The sequence below is a fragment of the Oncorhynchus mykiss genome, chromosome 2, assembly GCF_057628025.1.
Source record: "Oncorhynchus mykiss isolate SJ-2025 chromosome 2, ASM5762802v1, whole genome shotgun sequence".
Lineage (NCBI taxonomy): Eukaryota > Metazoa > Chordata > Actinopteri > Salmoniformes > Salmonidae > Oncorhynchus > Oncorhynchus mykiss.
Genome location: NC_143023.1, coordinates 85548889 through 85565246, shown reverse-complemented (window position 1 = coordinate 85565246; position 16358 = coordinate 85548889). Strand labels below are relative to the sequence as shown.

The 16358-nt window shown below is 45.9% G+C and overlaps 1 protein-coding gene across 3 annotated transcripts in view; it reads right to left on the bottom strand.

Moving 5' to 3' along the window:
• The window catches only part of LOC110498123 (FYVE, RhoGEF and PH domain-containing protein 4), a 110876-nt gene that overhangs the window by 11303 nt on the left and 83215 nt on the right, over positions 1 to 16358 (bottom strand). For all 3 annotated transcript variants that reach the window (XM_090210682.1, XM_021574732.3, XM_090210694.1), the window contains exons 2-3: positions 15316 to 15471; positions 8753 to 8942 (exon numbers count right to left, since the gene is read on the bottom strand). In XM_090210682.1, the coding sequence (XP_090066808.1) occupies positions 8753 to 8942; positions 15316 to 15471 (346 nt within the window). The remainder of the gene's footprint in view (positions 1 to 8752; positions 8943 to 15315; positions 15472 to 16358) is intronic.

Sequence of the window (16358 nt, the reverse complement as noted above, 5' to 3'; positions counted from 1 at the left end):
AGCCGTTTCCCTGTCTGTGACCCACCTGGCCTCAGAAGACACTTCCCTTCCAGTCCCCTCAGCCTGCAATGTCCAGCACTATCCACCACTGCCCACCACCATCCACCACTATCCACCACTGCCCACCACCATCCACCACTATCCAGCACTATCCACGACTGCCCAGCACTATCCAGCACTGTCTGCCACTATCCACTACTGTCTGCCACTATCCAGCACTGTCTGCCACTATCCAGCGCTATCCGCCACTGCCCGCGCTATCCACCACTGCCCAGCGCTATCCACCACTGCCCAGCGCTATCCACCACTGCCCAGCGCTATCCACCACTGCCCAGCGCTATCCACCACTGCCCGCGCTATCCACCACTGCCCAGCGCTATCCACCACTGCCCAGTGCTATCCACCACTGCCCAGCGCTATCCACCACTGCCCAGCGCTGTGCACCACTGCCCAGCGCTATCCACCACTGCCCAGCGCTATCCACCACTGCCCGCGCTATCCACCACTGCCCAGCGCTATCCACCACTGTCCAGCGCTATCCACCACTGCCCAGCGCTATCCACCACTGCCCAACGCTATCCACCACTGCCCAGCGCTATCCACCACTGCCCAGCGCTTTCCACCACTGCCCAGCGCTATCCAGCATTATCCACCACTGCCAAACACAATCCACCACTGCCCAACACAATCCACCACTGCCCACCACTATCCACCACTGCCCACCACTATCCAGCATTATCCACCACTGCCAAACACAATCCACCACTGCCCACCACTATCCACCACTGCCCACCACTATCCAGCATTATCCACCACTGCCAAACACAATCAACCACTGCCCAACACAATCCACCACTGCCCAACACAATCCACGACTGCCCACCACTATCCACGACTGCCCACCACTATCCACGACTGCCCACCACTATCCACGACTGCCCACCACTATCCACGACTGCCCACCACTATCCACCGCTATCCACGACTGCCCACCGCTAACCACCACTGCCCAACACAATCCACCACTGCCCACCACTATCCACCACTGCCCACCACTATCCAGCATTATCCACCACTGCCCAACACAATCCACCACTGCCCAACACAATCCACCACTGCCCAACACAATCCACCACTTCCCACCACTATCCACGACTGCCCACCACTATCCACGACTGCCCACCACTATCCACGACTGCCCACCACTATCCACGACTGCCCACCACTATCCACGACTGCTCACCACTATCCACCACTGCCCACCACTATCCACCATCTGCCCACCACTATCCACGACTGCCCACCACTGCCCACCACTATCCACCACTATCCACGACTTCCCACAGCTATCCACGACTGCTCACCACTATCCACGACTGCCCACCACTATCCACGACTGCCCACCACTATCCACGACTGCCCACCACTGCCCACCACTATCCACCACTGCCCACCACTATCCACGACTGCCCACCACTATCCACTGCTATCCACCATTACCCACCGCTATCCACGACTGCCCACCGCTATCCACGACTGCCCACCACTATCCACGACTTCCCACCACTATCCACGACTGCCTACCGCTATCCACAACTGCCCACCACTATCCACCATTTCCCACCACTATCCACGACTGCCCACCACTATCCACGACTGCCCACCACTATCCACGACTGCCCACCACTATCCACGACTGCCCACCACTATCCACGACTGCCCACCACTATCCACCACTGCCCACCACTATCCACCACTATCCACCACTGCCCACCACTATCCACCACTATCCACCACTGCCCACCACTATCCACCACTATCCACCACTGCCCACCACTATCCACCACTATCCACCACTGCCCACCACTATCCACGACTGCCCACCACTATCCACAACTGCCCACCACTGCCCACCACTATCCACGACTGCCCACCACTATCCACGACTGCCCACCACTATCCACGACTGCCCACCACTGCCCACCACTATCCACGACTGCCCACCACTATCCATGACTGCCCACCACTATCCATGACTGCCACCACTGTCCAGCACTATCCATGACTGCCCACCTCTGCCCACCACTATCCATGACTGCCCACCACTGTCCAGCACTATCCATGACTGCCCACCACTGCCCACCACTATCCATGACTGCCCACCACTATCCATGACTGCCCACCACTATCCATGACTGCCCACCACTGCCCAGCACTATTGTTTGGTCGATATGCTGTTGGTCAACAGAGATTTCTTTAGTCGAGCAGTGGTAAATATTGAACGTTTTTCATGGTGTACTCTGTTTTCGACTCTCTCTCTCTCTCTCGCTATTTTCGACTCTCTCTCTCGCTGTTTTCGACTCTCTCTCTCGCTCTACTGCACCTGCTGTCTCGACCTCTGAATTCTTGGCTATGAAAAGCTAACTGTCATTTACTCCTGAGGTGTTGACCTGTTGCACCCTCTACAACCACTGTGATTATTATTTGACCGTGCTGGTCATCGATGAACGTTTGAACATCTTGAAGAACAAGAACAAAGCCATGTACTCTTATAATCTCCACCGGGCACAACCAGAAGAGCACTGGCCACCCCTCAGGGCCTGATTCCTCTTTAGGTTTTTCCCTAGGCTCTTGCCTTTCTAGGGAGTTTTTCCTAGCCACTGAGCTTGTACATCGGCATTATTTGCTGTTTGGGGTTTTAGGGTGGGTTTCTGTAGGGTTTTATACAGTAAATATATACATTTGATATTGTTGATTTGATTAAAACACATAGGATGTGTCTATATATGGAAAAATACACGTTTTAAAATTTCGACCAGACAACTCTTGGTCTGCTACCGGGAGACCCATGAGGCGGCGCACAATTGGCCCAGCATCTTCCGGGTAAGGAGTCGCTCTAGCGGCTGACTTCTGGGTTAAGCGAGCAGTGTGTCAAGAAGCAGTGTGGGAGTTGCAGCGGTGGGACAAGACTAACTACCAGTTTGGGACAAAAAGGGGTAAAATGTTTTTTCCAAAATGTTAAAAAAAATAATACTTGTAATTCATAACATATCATTTCGAAATCCACAAATGAACATATAATACTAAATGGAGTTTCCCGGATTTACATACAGAATAATAAGAAATGCTCTGAGACGAGGTTGCAGCATCCAGAATATTTTGTTGGTTAAGACAGTTGTGCCTGCATCCATATTGGATCTAATATCCCTAGCGAATTTGATCATCTGTTGTTGTCTGCTTGATTTACAGCAGCGTTTCCTTAGATTTAAAAGAGAAAGCATCAAGGTGATGAGTTCATGTTTTCATTTGTTTTTGTGCCTTGGATTGAACACCGAGTCTATCGTGCACAATTTTGTGCAGCACCCAATGCTCTTCCTATTAATTATTCTGGATATAATGACAAAAAATGACAAAGCCTATTGGGCTTATTCACAATATTTCCTGGCAATGAAATAACATGACATATACATTTTGTTTTCCATGTTTTCTAACAGAAGAGGCTTGAAGAAGCCTACTTGAACTTGAAGCTCAGAAATTCAAGTACTGGAATAAGCCTTGCTTGAAAATCAGACCTTTCCTCAATTTGGTGCTTGAAAAGTCCTTGTAACTATTGTAGCCAATTTACAAGTTCTCCTGCTCCCTTAAAATTATCCGTGATTTCAGACTTGCCAATGTCTGTATTAGAGGTCGACCGATTAATCGGAATGGCCGATTAATTAAGGTCGATTTCAAGTTTTCATAACAATCGGAAATCTGTATTTTTGGGCGCCGATTTACACTTTAAGCATTTACTTAAACTTTAAGCATTAAACTTATCTTATAAAAAACAATCAATCATAATCACTAGTTAATTACACATGGTTGATGATATTACTAGATATTATCTAGCGTGTCCTGCGTTGCATATAATCTGACTGAGCATACAAGCATACAAGTATCTAAGTATCTGACTGAGCGGTGGTAGGCAGAAGCAGGCGTGTAAACATTCATTCAAACAGCACTTTCGTGCGTTTTGCCAGCAGCTCTTCGTTGTGCGTCAAGCATTGCGCTGTTTATGATGTCAAGCCTATCAACTCCCGAGATGAGGCTGGTGTAACCGAAGTGAAATGGCTAGCTAGTTAGCTCGCGCTAACTAGAGGGACGGAAGCTATACTGTTACACTGGCAATACTAAAGTGCCTGTAAGAACATCCAATAGTCAAAGGTTAATGAAATACAAATAGTATAGAGGGAAATAGTCCTATAATTCCTATAATAACTACAACCTAAAACTTCTTACCTGGGAATATTGAAGACTCATGTTAAAAGGAACCACCAGCTTTCATATGTTCTCATGTTCTGAGCAAGGAACTGAAACGTTAGCTTTCTTACATGGCACATATTGCACTTTTACTTTCTTCTCCAACACTTTGTTTTTGCATTATTTAAACCAAATTGAACACGTTTCATTATTTACTTGAGGCTAAATTGATTTTATTTATGTATTATATTAAGTTAAAATAAGTGTTCATTCAGTATTGTTGTAATTGTCATTATTACAAATATATATATATATATATATATATATATATATATATATATTTAATTAAAAAAAAAAAAAAATTAAATCGGCCAATTGATCGGTATCGGCTTTTTTGGTCCTCCAATAATTGGTATCGGTGTTGAAAAATCAATCGGTCGACCTCTGTATGAACCCTACTGAAAGGATGTATAGTGCCAGACCTATGTTGTTGTGTAGGTGGTCATGGGCCAATTTGCATATATTCACTGTGGAACTGCATGAAAAATATTTTTATTTTTGTTTCAAACCATTGACATTTTTATCCCAATGTCACACATTGGCCCCATTATTTATAGAAAGACGCACATTGGGAAAGGCCATTGAAACGCTTGAGTGAGGCAATATGTTTCACATATTCTCCTCATAAACTTGGCTTTAGAAAATTCTGTTAACTTTCCAAAAGATGTACAGAAGACCAATTCACCTTAATGCACCTCAGCATGTATACAGTAGTATAATTATAACATTATACTGTGTCATACATTGTACAGTGGCCTACTTGGTGTGTGAACTGCTGACTGCTCATATTTTGAAGATAAATGTTGACACATCAACCAGGATCAAGGGGCAGAGCAATTTGTGACTTGTTTTGGTAATCAGTGGCTGTATTGGAGGGGGAGTGGTTTCACCTCTTTTCGGAGTCTATATAACCAGCTTCTCAGGCTCCATCTCAGTGTGCTTCATTCTATAGCCAGAGCAGGGTTTCCTGGGGCCACCCCCTGGGTGAACATTTGTTTTTTTCCCTAGCACTAGAAAGCTCATTCAAATAACCAACTCATCATCAAGCTTTGATTATTTGAATCAGCTGTGTAGTGCAGTATTTGGAACTGCCGATCTGTGGTCAAGAATGCAGAGTTCATCTCAGCCTATGCTGCCCTTCAGTCCCTTGACTTTTTGGCCCTGATGGAGACATGGATCACCCCAGAGAACACTGCTACTCCAGCTTCTCTCTCTTCATCTGACTATGTTTTTCTCTCATAGCCCGAGAGCATCTGGTCATCACGGTGGTGGTACAGGTCTACTTATTTCTCCTAAATTGAGATTCTCTTTTCTCCCTCTCTTACCTGTCCATCTCCTCATTTGAATTCCATGCTGTCACTGTCACTTGTCCACTCAAGCTTAACATTATTGTCATCTATGGCCCACCAGGAACCCTTAGAGAGTCCCTCAATGAGCTTGACACCTTGATAAGCTCATTTCCTGACGATGGCTCACCGCTCTCCGTACTTGGCGACTTCAACCTCTCAACGTCTGCATTCGTTTCATTTCTGTCCAACTCTCTCTTTCTCCTCCTTGCCTCTTTTGACTTTACCCTTTCTCAATCCCTTCCAACTCACAAGACAGGCAATACGCTTGACCTCATCTTTACTAGAGACTGCTCGCCTACTAATCTCACTGCAACCCCCTCTCTAGATTTCCTTTTCTGTCTCCCTTTTCTCCAACCCTAACCTCTCAGCCCCTACCCAGATGGTCATGCGCCATCGCAATCTTCGCTCTCTCTCTCCCACTACTCTCTCCTCTTCTATTCTATCATCTCTCCCTTCTGCTAAATCCTTCTCCCTCCTGTCTCCTGATTCTGCCTCTCGACCCTACTCTCCTCCCTTTCTGAATCCTATGACTTGCACTGTCCCCTTTCCTCCCAGTCGGCCGGCCGGCTCGCCCCTCCCCTCCCGCTCCGTGGCTGAGTGACTCAATGCGAGCTTACAGAATGAGGCTGCGGGCAGCTGAGCGAAAATGGAAGAAAACTAAACTTCCGGAAGACATATCATCCTTTCACTCCCTCTTCTCTAACTTGAGCGTGCTGTCTCTGATCAACATTCTCGTTATCTCTCTCAAAACGATCTTCTTGACTCTAAACAATCAGGCTTCAAGACGGGTCACTCAACCAGACTGCTCTTCTCTGTGTCACGGAGGCTCTCCGCTCTGCCAAAGCTGGCTCTCTCTCCTCTGTTCTCATCTTCCTAGATCTATACTCTGCCTTTGACACTGTGAACCATCAGAGCGTCTTCTCCACCCTCTCAGGGCTGAGCGTCTTAGGCTCTGCACACTCTTGGATTGCATCCTACCCGGCGGGCTGTTCCTACAAGGTGATGTGGAGAGGATCTATGTCTGCACGTACTCTCACTACTGGTGTCCCTCAGGACTCAGTTCTAGACCATCTCCTCTTCTCTACACAGTCACTCGGCTCCATAATCACATGGTCTCTCCTATCATTGCTATGTGGATGACACTACTTTTCTCCTTCCCTATTTCTGACACCCGGGTGGCGGCATGCATCTCTGTGTGCCTGGCAGATATCTGAACTTGGATGTCAGCCCACCACCTCAAGCCCAACCTTGACAAAAATGGAGCTGCTCTTCCTCCCGGGGGAGGCCTGCCCGCTCAAATACCTCTCCATCACGGTTGACAACTCCACAGTGCCGCCCTCCCAGAGTGCAATGAACCTTGGTGTGACCCTGGACAACACCCTGTCATTTTCTGCAAACATCAAAGCATTGACTAGCTGCTGCAGGTTCATGCTCTACAACATACATAGAGTATGACCCTACCTCACACAGGAAGCAGCGCAGGTCCTAATCCAGACACTTGTCCTCAACTGTCAGGACTACTGAAACTTGCTGTTGGCTGAGCTCCCCGCTTGTGCCATCAAACCCCTGCAATTTATCCAGAACGCTGCAGCCCGCCTGGTTTTCAACCTTCCCAAGTTCTCTCATGTCACCCCACTCCTCCTCACACTCCCTGGCTTCCAGTCAAAGCTCGCATCCACTACTTACCTACGGAGCAGCACGAGGAACTTCCTCGCCCTACCTCCAGGCTATGCTCAAACCCTACACCCCAACCCGAGCACTCTGTTCTGACACCTCAGAACCTCACTTTATTGAGGAAAAATATACTTTCTATGCCTGTGATGCCTGTGATATGTGATATTTGACTGGAAGCCAGGGAGTGTGAGGATGTGATTGTCCCACTTAGCTATCTTAAGATGATTGCACTAACTGTAAAATGCTCTGGATTAGAGCGTCTGCTAAATGACTAAAATGTAAATTAACAGGGAGGCTTTATTGCTACATTAATAGCTTCACATGCTGGATTTCCAGGTTTCCTCTCCTAAGAATAACTACGCTAATTCTATTCCTTATAGGCTGTCCTTCTTCTGCTGAAATAAATTCACTCTGAGGGTGAGCTTGTAGCTCCAGAGATCTTAGTTGGCCTGTAGAGGCCTCGGTTGGCAGTGCTGGATGGAGTGGGGTAATGATGCTGGCTCAATGCTGTTGGACTGCACTGCATAAGCGTTTCACACAAGGGCACCATTGTTTCTGCCTCTCAAGCGCTCACTAATGGGTCTCTTCACATGCTGCTAAAATCACCACTCAGACTTGTAACCAAGCAGGAATGAAATCAAAAAACGTCTTAAAGTCATAGGAAAATAGATGAAGACAGATGACACAATAGATTCCTACAGTTCTTATAATAAATTAGCAACAAGTGTTTGTTTATTGAAATCACAACTAATGCCGTTTTGAGAATGGCTGTGTTGCTGTAGAGAAAACACTTATCCTTGCCCTTGTGGGACAAATGACAATAGACAGATTCACATAGTCAAACCTTTTGATCAAGGAGCCAATCTAACAATCTGAGACAGGAATCCAAACATGATATGAAGTTTGTATTAAAATCCTACCTCTTTTCAGCAGTGAGCTCTCTCCCAGAAGTGAGGGAGCTGATTTTCCGCTGTGTACGAATCTCTTTTCATCCTCCACTAACGCTTTGACTCATGAAACACAAGCTGATCTCTCTGTCTAAAACTTTCTTCTGAAGAAATATCAACAAAAAAGGGCTGAAAGTGACTTGTGTTTTTTAGTTCATCTTCTAAATAGTAAGGGATATTAGGGAATATAAACTTCTCCGTTTGCATTAAGGTTTGACGTCACACTACTCATGTCCGCCTGAATAAGGTATTTTGTTTATTACGATAAGGTGTGATGTAAATAGATGTATCCATGTCGAATTACTCTCTTTAACTCTCTTAGCAGTTAGTATACTCTTTTACACATTCACAAGAGCAAGAACACACAAGCGCAATCATTTCACACATATTTGAGTTAGGGCTGTATCTCGGTTAGGGTTTAATTGATCATTTTCTCCCCTACCCACTCTGTACTCCACTTTTTTCCCCTGCTTGGTGCTCTACCTGTTCTCCTCAAAGTGGTTGATGAGGTCCAAGACTTTGGAGGGTTTCTCCCGGCTCTTCCCAGTCACCGCCCCTCCTCCTCCCTCCTCCATGGTGGCTCTGAAGAGTCCTCTCTCCACGCGCCCCAGCGCCAGCAGGGGGCCAGCAGGCACCGTCACCTGGCTCTGGAGGTGCACTGGCTTCGGAGGCACTGGGGGGATGATGGGAGAAGGTCAAAGGTCAGCTGTCAGGGCTAGAGAGGTCAGTTGGTTTTTAGGTTGGTCACTCAGGGGCCTCTCTATTAATGTACTGGAGATGGGACAGGAGACCAATACACGCCCCCTATCAGCATTGTACGGTATGTGGACTGTGTTTTGTGGAGTTTTGTGTTGTCATGTATACTTCCAACACAAGGTGGAAGCACAGGTTACTAAAAGCTAGTCTCGTTCTAGAGTGTATGCGACCATGTGTCTATAAGCCTGCAAAACATGGCTACTTTTCGGCATAACATTTAACACCCAGAATGAGATTAAAATGTAGCCATTACTATGGACTAATAGTATCTTTATATGGCATGAACTATTCTATAACCCATAGATGGATTGGTCAATGGACAGGTGTCATGTAGAGTAAAGTGTTGGGGAGAGTTCAACTAGTCATTTAACTATGTTTTGCAAGAGGTTGGAGGCAGTTTAACTAAAGGTTCTGTTTTCAGTTGTTAATTACGTGTTGCCATGTAGTGGTGTAGCTAACTACTGGAACTACACACCACACTTTGGCATAAAATATGGGTAAGAAGGGCAATAATTTCCTTTCTTTTTCGGCATCAGACCTGCCTAATTCTCACTTTAAAATCGTTTGTGTGTTTAATAAGCTAAATTACAAATGCTGTTAAAATATTACCCCAAAGTACCAAACATGATCATGAATTCAGTAGTCATCATAGTAGATACTTAACACCTAGTTTACAGTTTAGCTTTAAGTAGTAGTAGTTCTTGTAATTTGTTGTCTATGACATTTCAGATTTAAGCTCATATGATAATTTTTCAGAAAGTAGTTTGGATGTAGTGAACTACTTTCTCAAAGTAACTTATTTAAGTATACTATATTTTTTAAAGGTTAGCTTTAGTGTAGCTAAACCTCTTCCAGTGTGAAGTAATTGGTAGCTTGGTAAACTACACTGAGTGTACAAAACATTAAGAACACCATCTCTTTCCATGACATAGACTGACCAGGTGAAAGCTATGATTCCTTAGGTCACTTGTTAAATTCACTGCAAATCAGTGTAGATGAAGGGGAGGTGACAGGTTAAAGAAGGATTCTTAAGCCTTGAGACAATTGAGACATGGGTTATGTATGTGTGCCATTCAAAGGGTGAATGTGCAAGACAAAAGATTTAAGTGCCTTTGAACATGGTAGCCCAGGCTCTGTCGCAGACGGCCGCGCACAATTGGCCTAGCGTCGTCCGGGTTAGGGAGGGTTTGGCCGGCAGGGATATCCTTGTCTCATCGCGCAATAGCGACTCCTGTGGCGGGCCGGGCGCAGTGCACGCTGACCAGGTCACTAGGTGTAAGGTGTTTCCTCCGATACATTGGTGCGGCTGGCTTCAGGGTTGGATGCGCGCTGTGTTAAAAAGCAGTGCGGCTTGGTTGGGTTGTGTATCTGGGGACGCATGGCTCTCGACCTTCGCCTCTCCCGAGTCCGTATGGGAGTTGAAGCGATGAGATAAGACAGTAACTACTAACAATTGAATACCACAAAATTGGGGAGAAAAAGGGGGTAAAAAAAGAATGCTCCACCACCCAAAGGACATCCAGCCAACTTGACACAACTGTGGGAAGCATTGGAGTCAACATTGGCCAGCATCTCTGTGGAATGCTTTTAACACCTTGTAGAGGCCATGTCCCCAACGAATTGAGGATGTTCCGAGGGCAAAAGGGGGTGCAACTCAATATTAGGAAGATGTTCCTAATGTTTTGTATACTCAGTGTCAGCTTCCCCAACACTGGTAGAGGGTTAGAGTCCTTCTTATCTCTAGAGAATGATTTACTGTCTTCAAATAAAAGAGGAATGCAACATCACTAAAGTCAAGGTTTCACCACTGTGTCACACCGTGTCTGGTTCCATAACTGAGTCACATGTGAGTACTTATCTAGATGTAAATGAGTGTCAGAATGTCTGAAGCTCTGTTGTCTGTGTGGCTCAGTTGGTAAGGGTGTGGTAAAAGACTGACAGCAGGGTTGGGGTCATTTCCAAATTAATTTGAAATTCCAATTCAATTCTTGAAATCACTCATGAAGTGGAGAATTTACGTTGAATTAAATTAAATGTAACAATCTTCAAGTCATGGAATTGGAATTAGACTGTTTTGACTTTTTGCATTGGAATTGAATTGGAATTCCCAGTTAATGGAATGAATGCACATAGTATTAAACATTTACTGCACGATATGTTTTGAATCATGTCAACCTGTATTCCTATATTTCCAGTATAGCTAGGCTGTCTGAACATGATCAGCCTGAAAGCCTGAGGCTTTTACTGTCACGCCCTGACCTTAGACAGCCTTTTAATGTCTCTATTTGGTTTGGTCAGGGTGTGAATTCTATGTTCTTTAGTTCTATTGTTTGTACTTCTATGTTTTGGCCGGGTAGGGTTCTCAATCAGGAACAGCTGTCTATCGTTGTCTCTGATTGAGAACCATACTTAGGTAGCCCTTTTTCCCACTTGAAGTTAACTTTGTTTGTGGCACATAGCCACAAAGGGGCGGCAGGGTAGCCTAGTGGTTAGAGCGTTGGACTTGTAACCGAAAGGTTGCAAGTTTGAATCCCCGAGCTGACAAGGTACAAATCTGTCGTTCTGCCCCTGAACAGGCAGTTGACCCACTGTTCCTAGGCCGTCATTGAAAATAAGAATTTGTTCTTAACTGACTTGCCTAGTAAAATAAATAGCCCTTTAGCTTCACGGTTGTTTTGGATTGTTTATTGTTTTTGTCTGCGTTATATAAATAAAGGGAATATGTACGCTCACCACGCTGCACCTTGGTCCTCTTCATTCGACGGCCGTGACAGAACCTCCCACCACAAAAGGACCAAGCAGCGTGGTAAGGGGGACTCATGGACTTGGGATGGTAAAGGACCCTGGAGGCAGGCTGGGGAATATCGTCATCCCAAGGAGGAGCTGGAGGCAGCAAAGGCGGAACGGCATCGTTACGAGGGAACACGGCTAGCAAGGAAGCCAGAGAGGCAGCCATAATACATTTTTTTGGGGGGGAACACGGGGAGATTGGCAGAGTCGGGTTATAGACCTGAGCCAACTACCCGTGCTTACCGTGGCGAGCGTCGTACTGGTCAGGCATTGTGTTATGCGGTGGAGCACACGGTGTCTCCACTGCGCGTCCACAGCCCGGTGCGATACATCCCAGTTCCCCGCATCTGCCGGGCTAGAGTGAGCATCCAGCCAGGACGGGTTGTGCCAGCCCTGCTCTCCAGACCTCCAGTGCGCCGCCTCGGCCCAGTATATCCTGCGCCTCTGCCAAGGACAAGGCCTCCTGTATGTCTCCCCAGCCTGGTGAGTCCTGTGCCTGCTGCCAGAACCAGGTCTCCTGTATGTCTCCCCAGCCTGGTGAGCCTTGTGGCAGCTCCACGTACCAGACTGCCCATACGTCTCCTCAGTCCAGTGATGATCATGACAAGAAGCCTCCAGTGATGATCCATGGCACAAAGCCTCCAGTGATGATCCATGGCACGAAGCCTCCAGTGATGATCCATGGAAGGGTGTGATTTGGGGTGGGTATTCTGTTCTTTAGTTCTATTATTTGTATTTCTATGTTTTGGCCGGGTAGGGTTCTCAATCAGGGACAGCTGTCTATCGTTGTCACTGATTGAGAACCATACTTAGGTAGCCCTTTTCCCCACCTGTCTTTGTGGGAGGTTAACTTTGTTTGTGGCACATAGGCCTTTAGCTTCACAGTTGTTTATTGTTTTTGTCGGCGGCCGTGAATAAAGGGAATATGTACGCTCACCACGCTGCACCTTGATCCTCTTCATTCGACGACCGTGACATTTATATTCTAATTGGAATTTGCTACTCTTCCTGGGGTCCACACAAATCATGAAACATTACATATTACAGAACATTAATAGACAAGAACTGCTCAAGGACAGAACTATATACATTTAACAACCTCACCCATAGCTTACAAATCAATACATACAGTCGATGCCCAAAGTTTTGAGAATGACACAAATATGAATTTTCACTTCCTCTGTCAGCCATGGTTAACTGCAAGGAAACACGTGCCGTCATCATTGCTTTGCACAAAAAGGGCTTCACAGGCAAGGATATTGCTGCCAGTAAGATTGCACCTAAATCAACCATTTATCGGATCATCAAGAACTTCAAGGAGAGCGGTTCAATTGTTGTGAAGACGGCTTCAGGGCGCCCAAGAAAGTCCAGCAAGTGCCAGACCGTCTCCTAAAGTTGATTCAGCTGCGGGATCGGGGCACCACCAGTACAGAGCTTTTGGGGGATGGCCTGCTGTCAAGAAGGGCAGCAAAAGAAGCCACTTCTCTCCAGGAAAACTATCAGGGACAGACTGATATTCTACAAAAGGTACAGGGATTGGACTGCTGAGGACTGGGGTAAAGTCATTTTCTCTAATCCCCTTTTCGATTGTTTGGGGCATCTGGAAAAAAGCTTGTCCGGAGAAGACAAAGTGAGAGCTACCATCAGTCCTGTGTTATGCCAACAGTAAAGCATCCTGAGACCATTCATGTGTGTGGTTGCTTCTCAGCCAAGGGAGTGGGCTCACTCACAATTTTGCCTAAGAACACAGCCATGAATAAAGAACGGTACCTTCTCCCAACCATCCAGGAACAGTTTGGTGACGAACATTGTCTTTTCCAGCATGATGGAGCACCTTGCCATAAGGCAAAAGTGATAACTAAGTGGCTCGGGGAACAAAACATTGATATTTTGGGTCCATGGCCAGGAAACTCCCCAGACCTTAATCCCATTGAGAACTTGTGGTCAATCCTCAAGAGGTGGATGGACAAACAAAACTCCACAAATTCTGACAAACTCCAAGCATTGATTATGCAAGAACGGGCTGCCATCAGTCAGGATGTGGCCCAGAAGTTAACTGACAACATGCCAGGGGCGGATTGCAGTGCAAATATTGACTCTTTGCATCAACTTCATGTAATTGTCAATAAAAGCCTTTGACACTTATGAAATGCTTGTAATTATACTTCAGTATATTCCATAGTAACATCTGACAAAAATATCTAAAGACACTGAAGCAGCAAACTTTGTGGAAATTAATATTTGTGTCTTTCTCAAAACTTTTGGCCACGACTGTACACATAAAATATCTAGGCCAAATAGGGGAGACGCGTTGTGCCGTGAGGTGTTGCTTTATCTGTTTTTTGAAACCAGGTTTGCTGTTCATTTGAGCATTATGAGATGGAATGGAGTTCCATGCAATAATGGCTCTATATAATACTGTATGCTTTCTTGAATTTGTTCTGGATTTGGGGACTGTGAAAAGACCCCTGGTGGCATGTCTGGTGAGATAGTGTGTGTGGCAGAGCTGTGCGTAAGTTGGCTATGCAAACCATTTGGAATTTCCAACACATTAATGTTTCTAACTCAAGAAGTGATGCAGGTCAGTCTCTCCTCAACTCTTAGCCAAGAGAGACTGGCATACATACTATTTATATTAGCCCTCTGATTACCATGAAGAGCAAGACGTGCCGCTCTGTTCTGGGCCAGCTGCAGCTTAACTAGGTCTTTCTTTGCAGTACTTTACCATATGAAGACTGGACATTAATCAAGATAAGATAAAACTAGAGACTCTCTTTATTATGGACAGACCTCTCCCCATCTTTACAACAATTGCATTTATAGATGTTTTGACCATGACAGTTTACAAACATTAGTTTTCTAAATGACAGGTTATGGTTACTAATATCAAAGACTGCACTGAAATCTAACAGTATAGCTCCCACAATGTTTTTTTAATCAATTTCTTTCAACCAATTATCAGTAATTTGTGTCAGTGCAGTACATGTTGAGTGCCCTTCTCTACAAGCATGCTGAAAGTCAATTTGTTTACCAATTTGGCAATTTGTTTACAGAGAAATAGCATTGTATTTGGTCAAACAATTTCTTTCCCAACAGTGGAAACAAGCTGACAGGTCTGCTGATAGAACCAGTAAAGACCGCTTTCCCTCCAGGTCAGAGAACAGACACCTTCCTCTACACTCAGATTAAAGAGATGACAGATACGGTGCCATGGGAATTGAACGGCTGGAATTTAGCTAACATTGGAATTCAGAGGAATTGATTTATATTTGAATTCTAAGCCTGCCCTGGAATTTGAATTAAATTAAATTGAATTTACAGGGAGAGAGAATAGAATTTGTGGAATTGACCCCAACCCTGGTTGGTACTATCAACACCAGGGTCATGGGTTCGAATACAACTGGGGTCACATATTCTAAAGTGTATGAACTCACTATTGTAAGTCGCTTTGGATGAAAATGTCTGCTAAATGTCATATTAAACAGCATTATTATCTGTACCTTGTGGTTTGGGCTGCAGTAAGGGCCTGCTGGCCAAGCCTCTTCCATTGACACCCCTCCTGCTCTTCTCACTGGGACTCTTCCCACACAGACCTGTCCGACTGACTCTCGCACTGCGGGGGCCGCTGCCGCGTTCACTGGGGCTGCTGCTTAGAGCTGGAACAGAGAGAGAGAGAGCGTGAAGGAGAGCAGGAGAGAGCGAAGAGGAACGGTTATATTCCAAACTCTCAACAACACTCATTTGGCCGCAATGAGTGTTGAGCAGATTAAGTGTTGCTCCAGCTAATCCTCACAGAATATCCCCCACTGCCCCTTGCTTGCAATGATTGTATTCCACTTCACTACATTCTCAACTATCATTTGACTATTCATTTGGCCGTTTGGCCCATGGCTGCAGGTACAAAAACACATATCACACAAATGGCCTGAAGCAAAACATTGGAGTCTCCATGTAGTTCATTATCAGCAGCACTGAGCCTAGTCTAACCAGCTGGTGACCGATGGTCCAGCATCACTCCAGTGTGTTTAACTAACAGACAGTTTGGCAACTCGAACCTTCAGCTCTCTCCACAGATTTTCTATGGGATTAAGGTCTGGAGACTGGCTAGGCCACTCCGGGACCTTAATGTGCTTCTTATTGAGCCACTCCTTTGTTGCCTTGGCCGTGTGTTTTGGGTCATTGTCATGCTGGAATACCCATCCACGACCCATTTTCAATGCCCTGGCTGAGGGAAGGAGTATCTCACCCAAGGTTTGACGGTACATGGCCCTGTCCATTGTCCATTTGATGCGGTGAAGTTGTCCTGTCCCCTTAGCAGAAAAACACCCCCAAAGCATAATGTTTCCACCTCCATGTTTAACGGTGGGGATGGTGTTCTTGGGGTCATAGGCAGCATTCCTCCTCCTCCAAACACGGCGAGTTGAGTTGATACCAAAGAGCTCCATTTTGGTCTCATCTGACCACAACACTTTCACCCAGTTGTCCTCTGAATCATTCAGATGTTCATTGTTGAAGTTGGAGACTTTTATCTCCCTCCCCAACT